Source organism: Bos indicus, chromosome 2 (genome assembly GCF_029378745.1).
Source record: "Bos indicus isolate NIAB-ARS_2022 breed Sahiwal x Tharparkar chromosome 2, NIAB-ARS_B.indTharparkar_mat_pri_1.0, whole genome shotgun sequence".
Taxonomy (NCBI): domain Eukaryota; kingdom Metazoa; phylum Chordata; class Mammalia; order Artiodactyla; family Bovidae; genus Bos; species Bos indicus.
The window spans coordinates 117,452,869-117,478,390 of record NC_091761.1 but is presented as its reverse complement, the minus strand read 5'-3'; the positions used below and the strand labels follow the sequence as shown (position 1 = coordinate 117,478,390).

At 41.9% G+C, this 25,522-nt stretch overlaps 1 protein-coding gene across 1 annotated transcript in view; it reads left to right on the top strand.

Annotated features, from left to right (window-relative positions):
- Nucleotides 1-25,522, top strand: part of DNER (delta/notch like EGF repeat containing) — a 393,179-nt gene that overhangs the window by 255,798 nt on the left and 111,859 nt on the right. The window contains exon 7 of the mRNA XM_070773355.1: nucleotides 3,891-4,004. Within this exon, the coding sequence (XP_070629456.1) occupies nucleotides 3,891-4,004 (114 nt within the window). The remainder of the gene's footprint in view (nucleotides 1-3,890; nucleotides 4,005-25,522) is intronic.

The window sequence follows — 25,522 nt, the reverse complement described above, 5'->3', positions numbered from 1 at the left end:
AACTTATTAACAGTGTTGTGGTAGTTTCAGGTGGACGGCAAAGGGACTCAGCCATTTCCTTTAGGGTTGGCTGGTTTGAGCTCCTTGCTGTCCAAGAGACTCTCAAGAGTTTTCTCCAGCACCACAATTCTAAAGCATCAATTCTTCAGCTCTAGACCTTCTTTATGGTCCAACTGGTGGCTCAGACAGTAAAGCATCTGCCTGCAATGTGGGAGACCTGAGTTCAATCCCTGGGTCGGGAAGATCCCCTGGAGAAGGAAATGGCAACTCACTCCAGTCCTCTTGCCTAGAAAATTCCATGGATTGAGGAGCCTGGTAGGCTACAGTCCATGGGGTCACAGAGTCGGACATGACTGAGCGACTTTACTTTCTTTTCTTTCTCACATCCATACATGACTACTGGAAAGACCATAGCCTTGACTACTCAGACCTTTGTCCGCAAAGTGATATCTCTGTGTTTTACTCTGCTCTCTAGGTTTGTCATAGCTCTCCTTCCAAGGAGCAAGTGTCTTTTAATTTTATGGCTGCAGTCACTATCTGCAGTGGTTTTGGAGCCCAAGAAAATAAAGTCTGTCACTGTTTCCATTTTTCCCCATCTATTTGCCATGAGGTGATGGGACCGGATGTCAACCTCTGCTCTCTGAGGATCTAAGAAATGACTTGCTTTTTTTAAAGAGCCCCTTGAGTCAGCTTCAGGGTCTTCATGGTTCCTTGTCCTCCACCTCTTCTCTCCCAGAGCTGGCTGCAGTTGGTCAGTGAGACCAGTGCAGTCAAGGTGGTGCTCCTGGAACTTTGAACTCTCCGCTGGCTTGAGGCCAGTAGTAATACCTGGCCCCATGTAGACAAGCATCAGCTGACCAACTGGCCACCTGCAGCTAAGGATGCTGGTAATCCCATAATCCCATGACCCCAGCCCTGCCTTTCTGCTGCTCTCATCCCCAACCACACAGTCCTCCACTGCTGTTTCTCATCTCCAGTTATACTGAACTCAGACATGCCAGTATGTGTATGCTCTGTAGTCTAGCTAGTTACACAGGGTCTTCTTCTTTATGAGCGGAATGCCCCACCGGCTCCCGGAAGGAGGCTCGGCATACGCAAAGGCGGGATCGAGCCTCACTTTATAGTTCCATGTTTCCCATTTAGTATAATCCTTTTAAAGCGCTGGAACAGAAAGCAATGATACAGTGACTGATCTTTGACCAGTGCTCCTCACTGGAGGGGACAGTTGGAATTTGAGTGATAAAACTGTTATTCTGGAACCATCTCAGGCAGTGCAGAGCTTCAGCATCTCTACCACAGAATGCCAGTGTGACCCCCAGATCATTACAGACAGTCCCTGAACACATCACAAATGTGGTTTATTCTCTTAGACTGAAATCTTATTAAACCTGCCTGCAATATTGGAGCAATTAACAGTACTGAATATTAACTTTGCTTATAGGTTTAACTTAATATTAGATCAGTTAGATAAGAACAAATTAAAAGCATGGGAAGATATGTGTGTTATCAGACAATGTGGTTCTTAAAAAGAAATTGTTGCTATTAATATAGTTTAGAGTATTTAATTAAATTTTTAAGTGGGACCAGATATTCATTACGGAAGGCGTTAAAAGTGATCTTTGTGAAAATCACTTTTAGTTAGGGATGTATAATGAAGTCTTTATAGGTGAAATAAAATTTTCTTTAAGATACCCATAGGGATGATATGGAAATATGAGGAGACTAGATGAAGTTAAATGGACAGAATGTTAATCTGAATTTAGACCTATTATTTGAAAATGTATTAACATAAATTTGTTAGAGTAAGATATTCTCTTCTGAATTCTAGAATGGCTTTTTGTCCTGGTGTCTAGATTTTTAGTTTACATAATTATCTTATTTTTCCCATACCCATGAATTAGCTAGACTATTACCTAGACTCTTCAGTTATCAATGTGGACCATGTTTAAAGTCTTTATTGAACTTGTTCCAATGTTGCTCCTGTTTTTCTGGTTCTTTTTTTTGGCCAAGAGGCATGTAAGATCTTAACTTTCCAACCAGGGATCACACCTGAAACTCCTGCATTAGAAGACGAAGTCTTAACCACTGGACCACCAAGGAAGTCCTCCCCAGACTGTTTTAAAAAACACATAAAGAAGAGTGTAATTGCAAACAAGGGCCTCCACGTTCACAGTCTGTAATTTTGACTAGTTTGGCAGGTCATTGAAGCTCAGGCAAATCATCTGTCTCCTAACCTCATTGATTTATTTTTTGCAAATTTCAAATATGGTGCTAATGACACTCCTTCAAAACTAATAATTCAGAAAGACAAGTTTTTATGTACTTTATGTACATCCTGGAAAGATCAAAATGTTGCGGTATGATTATAATTTAGTAGGAACTATCTGTGCATAAATATTTCTGATAGGAATCTCTCCAAAGTATTAATAATTATGCCACTCAAATAACATGACTGAGGGTAACCTTTTTCTTTTTCTATTTTAAATCTTGCATTTTCCAAAATTTCTTTCATAATAATTTTCTACTTTAAGCTAAAAAACGTTAATTGCATGTTATTTCTTAAACTTGCCTTTTGGGAGGGCAAATTAACAAATTTCAAAGTTAACAAAATATTTGGACTTTATTTAAGGCTTCTTGGCTGCATGGGTATTCCAGTAGATTCAGGTCCTTATTTTCTCATCACACATATGTGGTTATGTTATTATCTGACAAACTCACCATTGCTTTACAGGAAAAATTTACTGAGTTGGGTTTGTGCTTCAAATTAGAATTAAGATGAATATATAAATGTGATTCATATTATGTGTCTCAACCTCCTTAGCTTTAAAATGAAGGGCTAGGGGGTGAATTGAACACTGAGGGTCTTCTAACAGTAATATATTACAAATTAAAAATTTTTAAATATCTACCTAGCAATTTTCCTAATGGTGTTTTTAAAAATAGGTAGTGAGATGACCATGGGAAAGTGACTGTCATCTCAAGCAAAGAGGGGGTGGGAAGGAGAGAGTGGGATGTATGGAGAAAGTAGCATGGAAACACCCACACTACCATATGTGAAACAGATAGCCCAGGGGAATTTGCTGTGTGACTCCAGGAGCTCACACCAGGGCTCTGTAACAACTTAGAGGGGTGGGATGGGGAGGGAGGTGGGAGGGAGGTTCAAGAGGGAGGGGACATATGTATACCTATGGCTGATTCATGTTGATGTATGGCAGAAACCAATACAACATTGTAAAGCAATTATCCTGCAATTAAAAATTTAAAAATAGAAGTTTTAAAAAGTCATAAAAAAAGACATTATAGAGCCTGTTTTCCTTAGGTCAGAAGAAAGGGACAGGGGTATTCAGTCTCAGCTTCTAAAGGTTCTAATATTTCAAAATAAAATGCAGAGCTAACGGTGAAAAAAAAATCTCTCTGACTTTTGAACTATGATTCTGAGAGGTGGAGGCATAGAGAATGGACATTTGGACATGAGGGGGATGGGAAGTGTGGGATGAATTGGGAGATTAGGATTGACATACATACACCACCATGTATAAAATAGTGAAATAGAGGAAACCTGCTGTATAGCACAGGGAGCTCAGCTCAGGGATGACCTAGATGGGTGGGATGGGAGAGGTGGGAGGGAGGTCCAAGAGGGAGGGATATATGTATATTATATAGCTGATTCACATTGTTGTACAGCAGAAACTAATACAACAATGGAAAGCAAATATTCTTAAATAAAAAATAAACTACTCTGTTTCTTGCTACAAAACCAAAGTGCCTGGGAGACTAGTGTAAGGTTGCTGCCTTAGTTGGATAGGTACCAGTTAACTCCATCAACCTGTGGGATGGTTCGTGGTTTTGGGGACAAAGTATTTTATACATGTCTATCTTGTTTTCTTCAGGTTATACTGGAGAGCTCTGCCAGTCCAAGATTGACTACTGTATCCTAGATCCATGTAGAAATGGAGCAACATGCACTTCTAATCTCAGTGGATTCACCTGCCAGTGTCTAGAAGGTCAGTATCGGTATCATTACAGGAATAACTTTCATTTTCCATTTTAAACCCTAGATTAATTTGACGACCTTTGTACTTCAATTTTCTGAAAAACTCTACTCAAGAGAACTTCCTACTTTGTCCCATTTATAAAACAAGATATAAGATGGCTCCTTTTTGTTTTAAGCTCCGTGCTAAAATAGCTTGGAAATTATGTCTGAATATTAGACATAATCTCAAAATTTCTGCAGTTTTCATTTACACATTGAAAATGAACAACTTACAATAAAATGGAATTTCTGTATAATGATAAATTTCACTTGATAAGATTTCTTTTAAATTATGTGTTAGGTTTTTGATACCAATTTACATTAAAATTTTTTCACCATATATTTCACCTGTTTTTGTCTTTCAATCCACTTTATGACATCTTGGACACATATAGTCTCCTGGAAGGTCACATATTTAAGGCAATTTTTATTAAAAAATGAACAGTCATACTGTTTCAATTTCACCTGAAGAAGCAGACAGATAGTCCTAGTTATGGAGCTGGTGTTAAGGAACAATTTTGCACTTGGAGGAAGTTTTGTTTCCATTTCTGCTTGTATGGAAGGAATTACTTTAAACCTTTAATATGATAAGAATAACATGATATTAAAGGTGTTTTTCCCCTTAAAACCAGCATGTAAGCTCCTTATGCACAGAAGGGGCACTGACGATTACATAGAGTCAATTGACACCCTTTGCAGAGATTACATGTTGAATCCTTGTAAATAAGGAAACATCTCTGTACTCATTAACCTGAATTACCTCCTGGCTTAGAGGCTGGACTGGGACAGTGGTACGGATGGATGTTGATAAAAGCCCACTGACTCCCAGGTAACCCCAGGGCTCAGGGTTGCCAGGAGCTGCATCATGATCGACGCTGTCTTGTACACTTTATGCTTTCATATTCTGAAGCCCAAACAGCAACTCAGGAAGTGGATTCTTTGTCCTGGCTTCTGCTCCCCTGGGCAGGGACAGGAGTGGGTGGCTGGGGTCCTCCTGGTTATCTCCCAGCTGTGCGTGCTTATGCTAGACATGGTTACCATGACAATGGAGTTACATGTGCTGGATGGTCTCCATTCTTCACTCGAGTGCCTTAAGCAAATGGGAAAACTGGAGAGGAGGATGACTGAGTCAGCACCACTGGTCAGTCATGTACAGAGCGCTGGGCAGTTTCTCAAAGCTTTGCCACACCCCAGGTTAGTGGGTTGCCACCTAACCCTGGTTGTAGGCTGGGCTTAGAGTCAAGGGAAGTTTTCAGGGTCAAAGGCTGATTGACTGCTGGCCAGTCACTAGTTTTCCTCCCCCACCTGATCGATCCTTCTTTTTCTTTCTTAAGTGACTGTGGGCCATGAGAGCCCTGCTTCCCTCATAGGGCCATCCTGGGATTGAATGGGATTTTGCAGAAAGATATTTGAAAACTCCACAGTGCTTTGTTATCATAGTTTTGCTGCCAGAAGGTTCAGATCAGACCCTGGAGGCTCTGAGAGGTGGTGATTTGCACAAGGTCACACTGATAGTATAGAGAAGGAAATAGCAACCCACTCCAGTACTCTTGCCTGGAAAATCCCATGGAGGAGCCTGGTAGGCTACGTCCATGGGGTCACAGAGTCAGACACGACTGAGCGACTTCACTTCACTTCACACTGATAGTAGAGCCAGACCCTTGAGCTGCAGCCTGGGAATTCTGTGTTTACTTGTGCTCCGTTTCTCTAGTTGATAAAGATTTGTTGAGCAAGTCCTACATACCAGGCGCTGGGCTGGGTGCTGGGCTGTAGGGTCAGCAAAGCTGAGATGGCCCCTCCCGCGACTTGGACACAAATAAGTCGCTAATTACAAGCCAGAATGTGTGCCTTTAAGACACACGACGAGGATCTGCTTAGCCTTGGGGACCCAGAAGAGATGCCCGCATGTGGAGACTGAGTGAGGAGGAGGAGCGCAAAGTTGAGGGCATCCCCAGGAGCAAAAGGAAAAGGGAAGAAAGTGGGTGACGAGGGCTGAGTCCTCAGGGCTTTAGGACTTTGTGTCATGAGTAGGGCATGTCTTGTTCAACCCAGAGGGGAGAGAGCAGAGGCTTAGGTCTGAAGCCTGTCTGCCTCTTGCTAACCAGTTCTGTGCCTGAGCAAGTGAGAGTTCATACTGCTCTGTGTCTCAGAGAAAACTGTAAAATTGATACAGCGATAACCCTCACTTCTTAGGGTCCATGAGGATGAAATGAGAAGATGCTTAGACAAGGTGCTTATTACCGCAGGGTGCCTGGCTAAGTGCTCAAGAAGTGTTAGGCATCGTATCATGACTGTTTTCCTAATAGTGATTACTATTAGACCGTTGAAAAATGTAAACAGGAATTGGTAATTTTCCTTTTGTACCAGTATGGAGTGTGGGTTGGAGAGAGACACGTGTGGAAATAGAAGAGTTGTGGAAGTTTGGGAAATCCATGTTGCCTGTTGAGAAGGGAAGGTGGAATCTTAAAAGGAGAGATGCTGGTGATTTGGGAGAACTTTGGAGGGAAAACAGAAGGGTCTGGGGATGGATGGGTATGGAGGTGGAGGGGGAGTGGTGGGGAAGTTTGTGGCTTCTGTTCCTGTTGGTCGTGCCATTCATGGAGAAAAAAAAAAAAAAAAAAAAACATGGGAGGGAAGGGTTCTATTTTGGACGTGTTGAGTGTGAGAGATGGCAGCTGGGCAGGTGCTGTGAGTCTGGGAGTAAGAGGGATCATCTGACCATGTCTCTACTCAGAGACCTTGGTCTATAGACTGTAATTTCAACGTGGGTGTTGATAGGCTTGTCTAGGGACCTTTTCCTTTACCCATTAGCCCATCAATTTCTCCACTCTGTCTTGATAAAGTCTAGAGAAGAAATGAATTGAAATGATTCAGATGAATTTCCCAGCAAGGTTTTGTACGAAGACTTTCATCCACCGGTTTACCTTCACTAAAGACTGACCAGGGAAAGGGGCTTCAGTTATAAATCAGAAGGATTCATTGCCGTGTTTTGAAGCTTCTCAGCAACTGGCACTTTAAAAGCAGCCCCTCCCATGGACCTGTTCCATGGTGGTTGTTGCAGGAATTATTTATAGAGCACTTTGCGCTTAAAAAACAGCCTGTGTCTGCAATAGTTTTCTATCAGTCACGCTGTGAGAACAAGTTTGAAAGAGTTTCAAGTCTACACAATGTTCTGAAGTTTGGAGCCAGCACTTGACCTTTGACTGCCAGCTTTTTCTCTCCCCAGTGATTAACATTTTGGCATGTTAGCTTTGTATACATGCATTTATGTATCTAGTTTGTTGTTTTTGTAAAGTAATTTGAAAGTAAATTATAGGCATCATCACACTTTATCCCCAAATAAATGAGTTTGTGTTTTCTTTTTTTTTTTTTAATTAATTTTATTCTATTCTCAAACTTTACATAATTGTATTAGTTCTGCCAAACATCAAAATGAATCCACCACGAGTTTGTGTTTTCTGAGAATAAGAACATTCTCCTTGATAGTTACGATACCGTGCCAAAGAAGATTTAGTAATTATTTTCTAGTATCATTTGCTATCTGCCCTGTTTTCACATGCTTCTTTGGATATATGTGTCGGTTCCGTCTGCCTTGCTTTCCTGTGATATTCTTTGTGGGTGGGAAGTGTGTTTTATTCATCATTCTTTCACCAACTCCCAGTATCCTATCACAGAGCTTTTCGTTCCGTATTTTATGCTAGTAGGAAGCTAATAAATATTTGTTAGATAAATTGATTATAAAAGTCAGCAAGATACTTCTACGTCCTAACTATTAAATTGGTAAATTGGGATTGAGATATATATATACTGTTAGGTATAAAGTGGATAACTGATAAGAACATCCTGTATAGCACAGGGAAAGAAAGAAGGTACAATCTGTTTGTAGGACATATATTAAATTAATCTTAAAAATGCATTCCAGTGTACATTAGATAGAAATACTGTTTGATTTCACTTATGCAAAGTACCTAGAATTGTCAAATTCAGAGAGTCAGAATGTATTTTGGTAGATGCAGGGGCAGGCAGGGAATTTCAGAGTTTCAGTTTAGGAAGGTAAACCATTTGGGAGATGGATGAGGATGAAAGTTGTACAGTAATGTGAATGTACCTAGTGCCACTGAGCTGTACAATTCGTTGTTCAGTCCCTAAGTTGTGTCCAGCTCTTTGCAACCCCCTGGACTGTGTATGCCAGACTTCCTTGTCCTTCACTATGTCCTGGAGTTTGCTCAAACGCGTGTCCATTGATGGCTGATGACATCCAGCCATCTCATTCTCTGTCACCCCTTTCTCCTCCTTCCCTCAATCTTTCCCGGCATCAGAGTCCTTTCCAATGAGTTGGTTCTTCTCATCAGGTGACCAAAGTACTAGAGCTTCAGCTTCAGCATCAGTCCTTCCAATGAATATTCAGGGTTGATTTCCTTTAGGATTGACTGGTTTAATCTCCTTGCAGTCCAAGGCACTCTCACGAGTCTTCTCCAGCACCACAGTTCAAAAGCATCAATTCTTCAGCCCTTAGCCTTCTTTATGGTACAGCTCTCATCCATATATGACTACTGGGAAAACCATATCTTCAACTCTATAGACCTTTGTTAGCAAAGTAATGTCTCTGATGCTGTCTAGGTTTGTCATAGCTTCTCTTCCTAGTGAAAGGTTGTTGTTGAATCACATGAAGACACTGGGATTCTTGGCCCCTGGAGGAGAAGAATTCAATCCAGGGCCAGAGACGAGGCTTGATCGCTCAGAGCTTTTGTGTAATAAAGTTTTATTAAAGTATAAAGGAGAGAGAGAAAGCTTCTGACATAGGCATCAGAAGGGGGCAGAAAGAGTACCCGCTTGCTAGTGTTAACAATGAAGTTATATACTCTCCAATGAATCCAGAGAATGTCTGGAGATTGTAAAGACCTCATCAGACCTACTCCCATAATTTACATTTTAAGATAACAGAAGGTTTAATCCAAAGACTATCCTTAGGCAAGATACATTATTGTTATATAATCCTAAAGAATGTGGAGAAAGAAAAAAAGTTTGTCCTTTCTTCCTCCTTGAGAATTCCAGACCCCTCTCTCCTTGGGGACCCCTAGACTCCCTATCAACCTGCCTAGGAAATGACTCTCTCACTAGGAATAAGCGTCTTTTAATTTCATGCCTGAAGTCACCATCCACAGTGATTTTGGAGCCCCAAGAAAATGAAGTATGTCCCTGTTTCCATTTTTCCTCCATTTGTCATGAAGTAATGGGATCAGACCCCATGATCTTAGTTTTTTGACTGTTGAGTTTTAAGCCAGCTTTTTCACTCTCCTCTTTCACCTTCATTAAGAGGCTCTTTAGTTCCTCTTTGCTTTCTGCCATTAGAGTGGTATCATCGGTGTATCTGAAGTTGTTAATTCTGCCGGCAGTCTGGATTCCAGCTTGTGATTTATTCAGCCGGGCATTTCACATGATGTACTTTGCATATAGGTCATGCATGTAGGGTGACAGTATACAGCTGTGACATACTCTTTTTCCAATTTTGAACCAGTCCATTGTTTCATGTTTGGTTCTAACTGTACAGTTAAATGTGGTTAAAATAGCATGCTTTATATTATGTGACTTTTACCACAATAAAAAAAAGCATTAAAAAAGTCAACATTTAGCTATCACTCACTACATTTAATAACTTAGTTGAGCCTCACAATAGTCCTATGAAGGAAATACTATCGATATTTTCATTGAACAGATGAGAAGCTGAAACACAGGAGGATGAATAACTTGCCTGAGGTCACACAGCTGGAAATTTAAACCCAGGCAACTTGGTACTAGCATTCTTAACCCTTGGCCTATGCCATCTCTGAATATATTCTTTAAAGTGAATTTTATTTTGTTTATTTAAAAATGTGGTCTTTCTTTTAAAATATGGTCTTTAAAATAAATAAAATATATTTTTTTATTTATATGGTTTATGGTTTATTTAATTTTTTAATTTTTTTAAAATTTTATTTTATTTTTAAACTTTACAATATTGTATTAGTTTTGCCAAATATCGAAATGAATCCACCACAGGTATACACGTGTTCCCCATCCTGAACCCTCCTCCCTCCTCCTTCCCCATACCCTCCCTCTGGTTCGTCCCAGTGCACCAGCCCCAAGCATCCAGTATCGTGCATCGAACCTGGACTGGCGACTCATTTCATACATGATATTATACATGTTTCAATGCCATTCTCCCAAATCTCCCCACCCTCTCCCTCTCCCACAGAGTCCAAAAGACTGATCTATACATCAGTGACTCTTTTGCTGTCTCATACACAGGGTTATTATTACCATCTTTCTAAATTCCATATATATGCGTTAGTATACTGTATTGGTGTTTTCTTTCTGGCTTACTTCACTCTGTATAATAGGTTCCAGTTTCATCCATCTCATTAGAACTGATTCAAATGTATTCTTTTTAATGGCTGAGTAATACTCCATTGTGTATATGTATCACAGCTTTCTTATCCATTCATCTGCTGATGGGCATCTAGGTTGCTTCCATGTCCTGGCTATTATAAACAGTGCTGCGATGAACATTGGGGTACACGTGTCTCTTTCCCTTCTGGTTTCCTCAGTGTGTATGCCCAGCAGTGGGATTGCTGGGTCGTATGGCAGTTCTATTTCCAGTTTTTTAAGGAATCTCCACACTGTTCTCCATAGTGGCTGTACTAGTTTGCATTCCCACCAACAGTGTAAGAGAGTTCCCTTTTCTCCACACCCTCTCCAGCATTTATTGCTTGTAGACTTATGGATCGCAGCCATTCTGACTGGCGTGAAAGGGTACCTCATAGAGGTTTTGATTTGCATTTCTCTGATAATGAGTGATGTTGAGCATCTTTTCATGTGTTTGTTAGCCATCTGTATGTCTTCTTTGGAGAAATGTCTTTTTAGTTCTTTGGCCCATTTTTTGATTGGGTCATTTATTTTTCTGGAGTTGAGCTGTAGGATTTGCTTGTATATTTTTGAGATTAGTTGTTTGTCAGTTGCTTCATTTGCTATTATTTTCTCCCATTCTGAAGGCTGCCTTTTCACTTTGCTAATAGTTTCCTTTGTTGTGCAGAAGCTTTTAAGTTTAATTAGGTCCCATTTGTTTATTTTTGCTTTTATTTCCAATATTCAGGCTCTATTACAAAGCCACAGTTATCAAGACAGTACGGTACTGGCACAAAGACAGAAATATTGATCAATGGAACAAAATAGAAAGCCCAGAGATAAATCCATGCACATATGGACACCTTATCTTTGACAAAGGAGGCAAGAATATACAATGGATTAAAGACAATCTCTTTAACAAGTGGTGCTGGGAAAACTGGTCAACCACTTGTAAAAGAATGAAACTAGAACACTTTATAACACCATACACAAAAATAAACTCAAAATGGGTTAAAGATCTCAACGTAAGACCAGAAACTATAAAACTCCTAGAGGAGAACATAGGCAAAACACTCTCCAACATACATCACAGCAGGATCCTCTATGACCCACCTCCCAGAATATTGGAAAATATGGTTTATTTTAAAATATGGTCTTTATTTGACCAAGTCACGAGTCAAATAAATTCAAAGTTTGTTGGGTTTTCAAACTTCTAAAATTCTCTGCTAAAAATTCTTAAGCATGGAAAAAAACTAGAATTCCCCCCCCCCTCCTTTTTTTGGTTAAGTACAGTGAAATCCTTTTATGACAATCCTGCCCCATCCAGAAAGCTGTTAAAGCTGGCTTTCCCTCTGGATAGTGCTTTCAACACTTTCCCATCACATCCTTGCTCTTCTCTGTCGTTTTCATCTCCATCCTATTTCCTTCAAGGATCCTTTTCCATCTGATCTGGACTGAGTCCTTAGAGGTTGAATTACTTCCTGGGTACACATCACTTTGACTTTTGTCTTCTTTTTAACCTCTCTCCAAAAGTTCAAGGTTGTGGAGGCCTGAGAGGCAGCTTGTGCTGTAATTATCACATGAGCTCACCTTCCAGAAGGTATCTGCTCTTCTCCTATTCTTATATTTTTATGCTTCCATCAGTGAGCCCTGCCTTTTCTTTGAATTTAAACTTAATTTTCATTAGGTCCCTATTTGAAAAGTGCAGTTTCAAATTCTGGTTCAAGTAGGGGTGATAAGAAACAAAAGTAAACTTGTCATGAGTGCTTTCTTATGTTTCACTTCAGTTCAGTTCAGTTCAGTCGTTCATTTGTGTCCAACTCTTTGTGACCCCACGGACTGCAGCACACCAGGCCTCCCTGTCCATCACCAACTCCTGAAGCTTGCTCAAACTCATGTCCATTGAGTCAGTGATGCCATCCAACCATCTCATCCTCTGTTGTCCCCTTCTTCTCCTGCCTTCAGTCTTTCCCAGCATCAGGGTCTTTTCCAATGTGTCTGTTCTTCCCATCAGGTGGCCAAAGGATTGGAGCTTCAGGTTTAGCATCAGTCCTTCCAGTGAATATTCAGGACTGATTTCCTTTAGAATTGACTGGTTTGACTTATTGAGCAATAACAAACATAAGTAATTGGGAGCTGATTTTATTGCCTCTGAATATACTCTTCACATTGGTTTTGTCTTTATGTTTGGTTTACAACTTTGAGGCCCTTAACTTTTGAAATAAATGCATCTTAAATCTGAGGAGGTTTAATTATAGATACTTATCATCACTGCTTATTGGTGTTTAAATATGTGAGCATATTTAAATACACAAATAAGTACAATCTGTATATTACTGCCTAGCCATCGTCTTTGCTTCCGCATCGCCTTTTAAATTGTTTTCCCTCGGGAACTTGAAGTAGAATAAAGAATAAAAAGAAGTGAGTAGTGATGAGAACATTCAGTAGTGAAGCACATTTGTCAGCCCTGCCTGTGTGCATCTTGCTGGCACGCCTCCTAGAACCTGAGGACCTTCCTGGCGTCCACCTTTAAGAGAAGACAGATGCTAATCAGAGATGACGTGAGAATATGGGGCTTCATGACTACTTTGAGGAAATATTTCATCCAATGTATTTAAAAGACGTTGCCGTAAAGGTATTTCCTGGTGTGATGTCCTTGGCTAGGCTTAAGACAAGTAGAAGTTGTATGAACTGCTCTTGCACTACAATTATGAAGGCAAGTACTTCCACCAAGAAGAGGACTTACGTGTCAATCCTCTCACTTATAGGATGCAAGGTAAGATCCACTATCAGATATGCAGATCTTTTTTTTTTTTTTTTAGACCTGCAGATCTTAAAACATTAAAAAAATTTTATCTAAGTATAACTGATTTATAATGTATTATTTTCTGCTGTACAGCAAAGTGAATCAGTTATACATGTATATGAAAGTGAAAGTTGCTCAGTCATGTCCAACTCTTTGTGACCCCATGGACTAGAGTCCACCAGGCTTCTTTGTCCATGGAATTCTCCAGGCAAGAATACTGGAGTGGGTTGCCATGCCCTTCTCCAAGGATCTTCTCAACCCAGGGATTGAACCCAGGTCTCCTGCTTTGTAGGCAGATTCTTTACCATTTGAACTACTTGGGAATTCCAGTGCATGTATATACTATGTGCTAATTTGCTTCAGTGGTGTCCAACTCTTTGCAGCCCCATGGACTGTAGCCCACCAGGCTCCTCTGTCCATGGGATTTCACAGAAAAGAATACTGGAGTGGGTTGCCATGCCCTCCTCCAGGGGATCTTCCCTACCCAGGGGGTCAAACCCATGTCTCTTACATCTCCTGCATTGCAGTGGGATTCTTTACTGCTGAGCCACCAGGGAAGCCCATATATGTATATATACACACATTATTTTTATATTCCTTTCCATTATGATTTATCATAGGATATTGAATATAATTTCCTGTGCTGTGCAGTAGGATCTCATTGTTGATCCATCTTATATATAGTAACTTGTATCTGCTAATCCCAAACTCCCAATCCACCCCTTCCCTACCCTCCCTTCCCCTTGGCAACCACCCGTCTGTTCTCTACGTCTCTGAGTCTGTTTTTGTTTCATAGATAAGTTCATTTGTATCATATTTTATTTAAAACATTATTTGTTTATTTATTTGGCTGCACCACATCTTAGTTGTAGTGTGCAGCATTTAGTTTCCTGAGTAGGCATTGGACCCAGGACCCCTGCATTGGGAGCATGGAGATTCTGCATATAAGTGATCAGATCAGATCAGATCAGATGAGTTGCTCAGTCGTGTCTGACTCTTTGCGACCCCATGAATCGCAGCACGCCAGGCCTCCCTGTCCATCACCAACTCCTGGAGTTCACTCAGACTCACGTCCATCGAGTCACTGATACCATCCAGCCATCTCATCCTCTGTCATCCCCTTCTCCTCTTTCCCTGAATCCCTCTCAGCATCAGAGTCTTTTCCAATGAGTCAACTCTTCACATGAGGTGGACTGGAATTTCAGCTTTAGCATCATTCCTTCCAAGGAACACCCAGGGCTGATCTCCTTCAGAATGGACTGGTTGGATCTCCTTGCAGTCCAAGGGACTCTCAAGAGTCTTCTCCAACACCACAGTTCAAAAGCATCAATTCTTCGGCACTCAGCCTTCTTCACAGTCCAACTCTCACATCCATACATGACCACAGGAAAAACCATAGCCTTGACTAGACGAACCTTTGTTGGCAAAGTAATGTCTCTGCTTTTTAATATGCTGTCTAGGTTGGGCATAACTTTCCTTCCAAGCAGTAAGCATCTTTTAATTTCATGGCTTCAATCACCATCTGCAGTGATTTTGGAGCCTCCCAGAATAAAGTCTGACACTGTTTCCCCATCTATTTCCCATGAAGTGATGGGACCGGATGCCATGATCTTCGTTTTCTGAATGTTGAGCTTTAAGCCAACTTTTTCACTCTCCTCTTTCACTTTCATCAAGAGGCTTTTGAGTTCCTCTTCACTTGCTGCCATAAGGGTGGTGTCATCTGCATATCTGAGGTTCTTGATATTTCTCCTGGCAATCTTGATTCCAGCTTGTGTTTCTTCCAGTCCAGTGTTTCTCATGATGTACTCTGCATATAAGTTAAATAAACAGGGTGACAATATACAGCCTTAACGTACTCCTTTTCCTATTTGGAACCAGTCTGTTGTTCCATGTCCAGTTCTAACTGTTGCTTCTTGACCTGCATACAGATTACTCAAGAGGCAGGTCAGGTGGTCTGGTATTCCTGTCTCTCTCAGAATTTCCCACAGTTTATTGTGTTCCACACAGTCAAAGGCTTTGGCATAGTCAATAAAGCAGAAATAGATGTTTTTCTGGAACTCTCTTGCTTTTTCCGTGATCCGGCGGATGTTGGAAATTTGATCTCTGATTCCTCTGCCTTTTCTAAAACCAGCTTGAACATCTGGAAGTTCATGGTTCACATATTGCTGAAGCCTGGCTTGGAGAATTTTGAGCATTACTTTACTAGCGTGTGAGATGAGTGCAATTGTGCGGTAGTTTGAGCATTCTTTGACATTGCCTTTCTTTGGGATCGGAATGAAAACTGACCTTTTCCAGTCCTGTGGCTACTGCTGAGTTTTCCAAATTTGCTGGCATATTGAGTGCAGCACTTTCACAGCATCATCTTTCAGGATTTGGAACAGCTCAACTGGAATTCTGTCACCTCCACTAGCTTTGTTCGTAGTGATGCTTTCTAAGGCCCACTTGACTTCACATTCTAGGATGTCTGGCTCTAGGTCAGTGATCACACCATCGTGATTATCTGGGTTGTGAAGATCTTTTTTGTACAGTTCTTCTGTGTATTCTTGCCATGTCTTCTTAATATCTTCTGCTTCTGTTAGGTCCATACCATTTCTGTCCTTTATCGAGCCCATCTTTGCATGAAATGTTCCTTTGGTATCTCTGATATAAGTGATACCATATGGTATTTGTTTTTCTCTTTCTGACTTCACTTAGTATGATAATCTCTAGGTCCATCCAGGTTGCTGCAAATGGCATTATTTCATTCTTTTTTTATGGCTGAGCAGTATTCCATAGTATATATGTACCACATCCTCTTTTTCCATTCATATATTGATGTGCATTTAGGTTATTTCCACGTCTTAGCTGTTGTAAGTAGTACTGCAGTGAACACAGAGGTGCCTGTATCTTTCTGAATTATAGTTTTGTCTGGAAAGATGCCCAGGAGTGGGATTGCTGGTTATTGTTTTAGTTGTTAAGTCCTATCCAACTCTTCAACCCTATGGACTGTAGCCCGCCAGGTTCCTCTGTCCATGGGATTCTCCAGGCAAGAAAACTGTTCGTGGGTTGCCATTTCCTTCTCCAGGGGATCTTCGTGACCCAGGGATCAAACCAGAGTCTACTGCATTGGCAGGTGGGTTCTGTGCTGCTGAGCCACCAGGGAGCTCACTTGTTTGTTTATCCCTAAAACCAGGTTTATTGTAGACTTACACAAGTCTTTTGAGACCTAAAGTTCTGTCAAAACTTGTCAAAAATTCATTGTAGTTTTAATTTGCATTTAAATTTGAGATGTTGAGCATCTTTTCATGTGGCCGTCTGTACAGACATGCAGATCATGTAACATGGAGGCTCCATTGCCAAATGTGGACAGTCGGTGCCTTTGGTGGCGTGGAAATCAGGGGACCTGAGTCTGGGCCTGATGAGGAGTGGGAAAGTGGCGTAGTTATGAATGTGGGTTTTTCATGTCACACTGCTTGGGTTTGAAATCTGGACCCAGTTCTTTTACAGATATTTGGGCTCATTTTCCTCATTTAGGAAAGGAGAATGATAGTTGTAAATCCTTTACCAGTTGAAGAATAGAAAAAGCCCCAAAGCCCTTGGCACTGTGCTTAGCCCTTGGCTAAGTGCAGAACGAATGTCTGATGATGGTGATGATGATGGTGGGGGTGGTGGGAATGTAGTCATATCACCTTGGGAAAGCCATGTCATTGTTATCTCTTCCGGCCACGCTTCCTTGTTGTAAAAGGGCTCACTATTACCTTTAAGGGTCCCTACTTCTAAGTCTTTGATTCAAATATATCAGTTTAAGAACCCCTTGCTCAGTCAATAAATCCATTTTGTTGTTTCAAGTGATGTTTATACAGAGAAGTTTCATAACCTCTAAACGACTCTAAGGAAAGCTTGAGTCTAAAACCCAATGTCAGCCCAAAGGCCCCTGTAGGTTAAACCCCACTGCAACACCCTCCAAGGGTTTATCCAAACTATTTTTATTTTTCTACATTTTATAGCTTTGAGGAATCTAGCCATATAAATCCTTTTGTCCAACTCAAATATCAGGGTAATGCCTTTCATCTTAAATTGATTTATAGGCAATAGCCACACATGTCATAAAATTTATCTCTGAGATAATGTGTATTGTTCAGAAACTGGGCATGTTACCCCATCAGGATTTAGAACTTATATATTAATAGTCCTGGGATTTGGTTGTTTTCCCCAGGATCTTGGTATGTATGCTTTGGTGAAAGTACTCTCTTAGGATCATATGAAACTGCATGTATTTATTTAAGAAATGTGCAACATGTCCTCATAAAAGCCCAAATAAAATACTGCTCTTATTCTTTTAAAATCTGGCATTATCCCTAAATCACCACTTCATTGGGGAAGTGTAATAGCTGAGATCCTTGGAGTTCCAAGTGGTGTCTGGTTTCATTTTTTGGAAACAAAGCAGGGTATTAAGACTTATTAAGTGTGAGTAAAAATGTTATTTCTATGTTTGGTGCATGCTAATTAATTTTTGATTTAGGGTTAAGTTCATATTTCTTTTTTTTTTTTTAAGTTCATATTTCTTTTTTGTTCTCTTTCTTTTCCCCACATGACACAGTTTCTCTGAGATTGTCTCAAAACACTGCAAAGCCTGTTGCTTGCTTGCTTCTCCCAGCTGCACTCACTTTAGTGAGTGGTGGAGCCTGTCCCTCACCTTTATTTCTATTAATACTTCCCCTTTGAGAACCATTGTGATACTCGGTTTAGTGCTAGCAGATGGGGGTCCAAAGTGACAGTGTGATGAGTGAATGAAGAGATAAATAATGATAGCCTGGTGCTTTTCTTTTGAAAAAGAGGAAGGATATACCTAGAGAGGTCACCACTAATTGTGATTTCTTAATGTGTGTGTCCAGTCAAGCACATGAAGATTATTTACCATTATTGCAGGTAAACACCTTGAACTTCAGCTCTTTCTCTCTTGTGGCTCCATTGTAATCACGTGGCACCAGCAGTAACAATAACACTCGTGATGGTATCTGCCCCTTGTGGAGTGCCTACTGTGTGTTAAAGCACTGTGTTTGGCACTTGAAGTTGTTCTTCAACAAAACGTAGCAGCGGGGGCCAAGCAGCCTTGCTGCCTGAGTCTTAATCTGTGTGATCACTTTAGTACTTACTGACTTTGGGCAAGTAAACTGAAATTCCCTATGCCTCTCTCTGCAAATAGTTTCATCAGTACCATTTTTCTAGATCTCACTTATATACATGAGTATATGGTACTTGTTTTTCTCTTTCTGACTTACTTCCCTCAGTATGACAGTCTCTAGGTTCATTCACATCACTGCAAATGACATATATACACTGCCATGTGTAAAGCAGATGGCTAGTGGGAAGCTGCTGTAGAGCACAGGGGCTCAGCTTGGTGCCCTGTGCTGACCTCGTGTGATGGGATGGTAAGGGTGGGAGGTGGGAGGGAGGCTCAAGAGGGAAGGATTACATGTGTACATATAGCTGATTCCCATTGTTTACGGCAGAAACTAACACAACGTTGTAAAGCAATTATACTCCAATAAAAGTTCCCTGTGCCTCATTTTTTGCATCTCTAGAGTAAGGGTGGTGGTATTAATGATATCTACCCAATGAGTTGTGATAGGCTTCCCTTGTGGCTCAGCTGGTAAAGAATCCACCTGCAATGCAGGAGACCTGGGTTCAATCCCTGGGTTGGGAAGATCCCCTGGAGAAGGAAAAGGCTATCCACTCCAGTATTCCGGCCTAGAGAATTCCATGAACTGTATAGTCCGTGGGGTCCCAAAGAGATGGACGCAACTGAGCCACTTTCACTTCACAGTGAGTTGTTATAAGAACTAAATTAGTACACAGCACATGTGAAAGTGCTAGTGGCTCAATTGTGTCTGACTTTTTGTGACCCCGTGGACTGTAGTCCTCCAGGCTCCTCTGTCCATGGAATTCTCCAGGCCAGAACACTGGTGTGGGTAACCATTCCCTTCTGCAGGGGATCTTCCTGACCCAGGGATCGAACACAGGTCTTCTGCATCGCAGGTGGATTTGTTATTGTCTGAGCCACTGGGGAAGCCCTATACAGTGCGTAGGAAGTGCCTCGTATAGAGTAAGTGATTAAGATAAAGACCACTATTTATTTCCCACAACTGCTGTACAAGGTGGATTCTGAGGCTCTAGGTCTTGGTGGATCCAGAGTTCAAGCTCAGCTTTGTCTGGTTCTGGAGTCCGTGTTCTCTCTGCTGCACCAAGCTCCTTCTCTGGTCAAGTTCTAGCTTGTGTGACAGCTGCTTGGGTGCAGCTCTGCTTTTTCTCCTGGGACTCCCAACTTCCTCAAGGATGCTGAACTTTTTTTTTCTGTATCTCTGGAGTACCTGTGAGCCAGGTTGAATTCATGAATGAATAAAGGGCTGGAAACAGTGGCAACAGTATAGTTTCATGTGGAAGGAAACTAGCCAAGATGGATTAACCAGTGTTCACTAATGTACCCAGGCGACTCTTACTGGTTAGATCCATTGCAAGCTCAGTGATAGCAGCAGTGAGGCAGGGAATTGAATCTCAACCTTTGGCTTTTGGTGCCCCATTTGTGTATGGTTTAGGGTCACTGAGAGACATGGACAGAGTTCAGATACAGAACTTGGGGACCCTCGTCTCTAACTGTCTTCTTTCCCAGAACCCTTTTCACTCTTCATGGGGTGCCTGTCTTGCACTCCTTCCCCTTGTTCCTTTGAAATTAATTAATTAGCAAATTAATTAAATTGGCTTCATGGGGTCTTCCTTGCTGCGCATGGGCTTTCTCTAGTTGCGGCGATCGGGGGCTACTCTTGGTTATGGTTCATGGGCTTCTCATCGCGGTGGCTTTGGGCCCTAGAGCGTGTAGGCTTTGGGAGTTGCGGCTCCAAGGCTCTAGAGCACAGGCTTAGCAGTTTTGGCTCACAGGGTTGGTTCGTTTCTCCGTGGCATGCAGGATCTTCCGCGGCCAGGGATTGAACCTGTGTCCCCTGCATTGGTAGCTGGGTGCTTAACCACTAGACCATCAGGGAAGTCCTGATGCTAGTGTCTTGGCCTCTCTGGGCCATAGGTCCAGTTAAGGATGCCTGCAGGGTGGGGCTTCCTAAACCTGAACCTCAGCCCATGCTGACTGTATTTTGACTCTTCTCCACAACCTGCCTGCTTTTGTTCACTTTCAGAGTCATGAAGTAGTGCTAGGGTGTTTTGGTCTGGAATTCAGTTATTTGTGGACCAATCTGTTTGTTCTTGGGTTTGGGCTCAGATGGTAAAGAATCTGCCTCCAATGTAGGAGACCTGGGTTCGATCCCTCAGTGGGAAAGATCCCCTACAGAAGGGAATGGCAACCCACTTCAGTATTCTTGCCTGGAGAATTCCACAGAGGATCCTGGCAGGCTGTAGTCCGTGGGATCACAAAGAGTCAGACATGACTGAGTGACTAACACTTGCCCTTGTTCAAAGCTTACTTTCCCACATCAGAAGCAGAATGTCCATATAGTTGTTCTTAAGAGCAACAAAGATCCTTTCCAATAAAAAACAAATAACTTAAAAATAAATGGAATTTTCATTTTTTTCTTGCAACAGATTTTATCCGCTTCAATGTACCTCTCTCTAGACTGTAACTGTTGGAGGAGGCTAGAGGAAAATTTTTGTCTCATTTGGATCAAATACCATGGTACAGTGTTGGGTCTGATTCTGAACTGTTCAGATCTAGGCTCTGACTCCTACCAGCATCTTACAGTGGAGCTCACAGGGAGACCCAGGTCTGAAACAAACTGAACAAATAAAGCTGGGGGAATAATGCTTGTTCATGACCTGGTCAAATTCTGTCTTTGGTTCAATAAATCTTTCCTTGGCTGTTTTCCCAATCTAGTTCTCTTCTCATGTGATCTGATATCATATTGAGAAAAGGCATCTGATGACAGATGTTTAAGCTTCTACTTACATAATATGGGCTTCCTTTGTGGCTCAGCCTGGTAAAGAATCTACCTGCAATGTGGGAGACCTGGGTTCAGTCCCTGGGTTGGGAAGATCTTCTGGAGAATGGAAAGGCTACCCACTCCAGTAGCCTGGCCTGGAGAATTCCATGGACTGTATATTCCATGGGGTCCCAAAGAGTTGGACACGACTGAGCGACTTTGACTTACAAAATATAGCCCTCTTCTGCAGGCATTTTCCCACTGCTCTTCTTTTCAGTTGACCCAATTATATTTGGTTATGCTGTACTCAATATGCCAGCAAATTTGGAAAACTCAGCAGTGGCCACAGGACTGGAAAAGGTCAGTTTTCATTCCGATCCCAAAGAAAGGCAATGCCAAAGAATGCTCAAACTACTGCACAATTGCACTCATCTCACACGCTAGTAAAGTAATGCTCAAAATTCTCCAAGCCAGGCTTCAGCAATATGTGAACCATGAACTTCCAGATGTTCAAGCTGGTTTTATTTATTTTTTATTTTATTTTATTTTTTTAAATTTTATTTTATTTTTAAACTTTACATAATTGTATTAGTTTTACCAAATATCAAAATGAATCCGCCACAGGTATACATGTGTTCCCCATCCTGAACCCTCCTCCCTCCTCCCTCCCCATACCATCCCTCTGGGTCGTCCCAGTGCACTAGCCCCAAGCATCCAGTATCGTGCATCGAACCTGGACTGGCAACTTGTTTCATACATGATATTTTACATGTTTCAATGCCATTCTCCCAAATCTTCCCACCCTCTCCCTCTCCCACAGAGTCCATAAGACTGTTCTATAGAAAAGGCAGAGGAACCAGAGATCAAATTGCCAACATCCGCTGGATCATGGAAAAAGCAAGAGAGTTCCAGAAAAACATCTATTTCTGCTTTATTGACTATGCCAAACCTTTTGACTGTGTGGATCACAGTAAACTGTGGGAAATTCTGAAAGAGACGGGAATACCAGACCACCTGACCTGCCTCTTGAGAAATCTGTATGCAGGTCAGGAAGCACCAGTTAGAACTGGACATGGAACAACAGACTGGTTCCAAATAGGAAAAGGAGTACGTTAAGGCTGGATATTGTCACCCTGCTTATTTAACTTATATGCAGAGTACATCATGAGAAACGCTGGACTGGAAGAAACACAAGCTGAAATCAAGATTGCTGGGAGAAATATCAATAACCTCAGATATGCAGATGACACCACCCTTATGGCAGAAAGTGAAGAGGAACTGAAAAGCCTCTTGATGAAAGTGAAAGTGGAGAGTGAAAAAGTTGGCTTAAAGCTCAACATTCAGAAAATGAAGATCATGGCATCTGGTCCCATCACTTCATGGGAAATAGATGGGGAAACAGTGGAAATAGTGTCAGACTTTATTTTGGGGGGCTCCAAAATCACTGCAGATGGTGATTGAAGCCATGAAATTAAAAGACGCTTACTCCTTGGAAGAAAAGTTATGCCCAACCTAGACAGCATATTAAAAAGCAGAGATATTACTTTGCCAACAAAGGTCCGTCTAATCAAGGCTATGGTTTTTCCTGTGGTCATGTATGGATGTGAGAGTTGGACTGTGAAGAAGGCTGAGTGCCGAAGAATTGATGCTTTTGAACTGTGGTGTTGGAGAAGACTCTTGAGAGTCCCTTGGACTGCAAGGAGATCCAACCAGTCCATTCTGAAGGAGATCAGCCCTGGGATTTCTTTGGAAGGAATGATGCTATAGCTGAAAGTCCAGTACTTTGGCCACCTCATGCGAAGAGTTGACTCATTGGAAAAGACTCTGATGCTGGGAGGGATTGGGGGCAGGAGGAGAAGGGGACGACAGAGGATGAGGTAGCTGGATGGCATCACTGACTCAATGGACGTGAGTCTGAGTGAACTCCGGGAGTTGGTGATTGACAGGCCTGGAGTGCTGCAATTCATGGGGTCGCAAAGAGTCGGACACGACTGAGTGACTGAACTGAACTGATAATTTCTATGAAGAATTTGCTGTTTTCAGAGTCCCATCCTCATGTTCAGGTCCTAACTAGTCTACACTTAGCAACGCTTCTGGTCACTGTGAGCCAGAGCCTTTCCCTAGGACGACCTGACTCACCACTGGCCACTGTCACTGCACTCAACTCAGACTCTCTTTTCTGTGACAGCCCAGGACTTCGTATAACATTTTATATACTTTTTCATCATTTTTCTTGACTATCAAAGAAATCTATGCTTAGATAAGCTCAAAGAAAAAAGCCCTACAGTTGTATCCTCCAGAGAGATAATTTTAAATTCTAGGCACACATCTTTGAAATCTCCTTTTTATTATACATTTCAGAAAACTGAAATTGGATCTCACTGTGCATTGTCTTTTGTAATGAGTTTCTAAAAAAGAACAGTGTGTGTTCCAAATATTCTTCTGTATTGTTAAATTGTTTTTCTAAAGGGTGGTTATTAATGGCTGTGTTTTATTCCATCATACGATTGTGGCATGATAACTTACTAAAAGACTTAATTATTCACATGCCATTTATTGATCACCTAACTTGTGGCAACTGATCACAAGGGATCCAGGAGTGAACAAGACAGGTGGGGCTCCAGCTCAGGGGCTTATAGGAGAACGGGTGTGAGGATAGGATCTGGGGTCTGATGGGGCTGGGCCCGGGTAATTGGGTGGTTGAGAAGAAGGATGCTTCACCAAGGCTGGGGCCTGAGAGGAAAGTCAGGAAGTGTTCCAAGGATGCTGATGTTTCAGCCAAGACCCAAAGTAGAAGCAGGAGCAAGATGAATCAGTGAGGGCTGTGGGCAAAAGCAAGAGCCTCCCAGGAAGAGGGTCGACAGCCTAGGGCAGGGGAGTGGGAGGGTGATATATTTGAGGAACAAAAGGACATTCTGCAGAGCCGTAACACAGAATGTGATGGAGGGAAGATAAAGGCTAGAGATGTGCTAGGAGCCATGCTAGACATCCTTACATAATATAGCCCCTTTGCCCACTGTTCTTCTTTTAAATCGACCCAATTATATTTGATTGTAATATCTATGAAGAATTTGTCATTTATGGAATCTCTTCCTCATTTCCAACCCCTAACTAGCCTAGACTTAGCAACACTTCCAGTGACTATGAGTGAGGGCCTTAAACTTTTTTTAATTTATTTTATTTTTTTTAGAAGTATACTTGCTTTACAATGTTGTGTTAGTTCCTACTGTGCAAAGAAATGAGTCAACTGTATGTCTACATATATTCTCTCCCTCTTGAACCTCTTACCCCACCCCATTCCACCCACTGAGGTCATCACAGAGCACCGAGCTGAGCTCCCTGTGCTGTACCTCAGGTTCCCACGAGCTATCTATTTTACCCATGGTCGTGTATGTATATGTCAATGCTACTCTTCCAATTAAACACCATAATAAAGCGATTCAATGTCACTCAAGAGTAACTCCATGAATAGTCTTAGCAGGGGAAGGGTAGAACTTCAGTGTTTGGGAGGGATTTAGGGCTTCCCTGGTGGCTCAGTAGGTAAAGAATCTGCCTACAATGCAGGAGACTGCCTGCAAGGTTTGATCCCTGGGTTGAAAAGATCCCCTGGAGAAGGAAATGACAACCCACTCCAGTATTCTTGACTGGAGAATCCTGTGGACAGAGGAACCTGGCAGGCTACAGTCCATGGGGTCACAAAGAGTCGGATACAGCTTAGTGATTAAACTACCACCACCGTGGTGGCTGAAGGGGAAGGAAGGGCCTGGAGGAGGACCAAAATCAGAGAAACCTATTAGGACTCTGTTGCCGTAAGTTAAGTGAGCTGTGCGGTGCTTAGGAGACACAGGAACACAGATGGACTGGCTGTAAGAGGAGGAGGAGGCGGGCCAGGCAGAGCAAGCAGAGCTTTCATAGGCTTTAGGCACCTTCTTGTATGGAGGTGCACTTGGGTGATGAGCAGCTCTGATGAGAGGGGAGGATGAGACATGAACACGAGGAGCCCAGGGAATAGTCAGATAGGAGTGTGGAATTGTCAAATGAAAAATGACGCTGAGCGTGGGAGAGAGAACTGGGCTGGAAAGGTCACTTTGGGAAGTTTCTACTTATAGGTCCTAATTTTCAGCCATGGGTATACGTAAGACCCTCCCCCAACCCCTTCCCCTGCCCTCCGTGCAAGAGCGTGGCCCGGAAGAGAAGCGGGGCCAGGACAGAATGAGGAATGCCAAATTTTAAGGATCCCTGAGAAAATGGAGTCTGCCAAGGGGAGATTTATTCACTTTTTTTTTTTTTTTTGCTGTGTTTTATCATGTCACCGACAACACCTCATACACATCATCTGTTTCCATGGGCCAGGCTCCTGGGATTGGAACTATTTAAAAGGGCTTACAAGTTGTA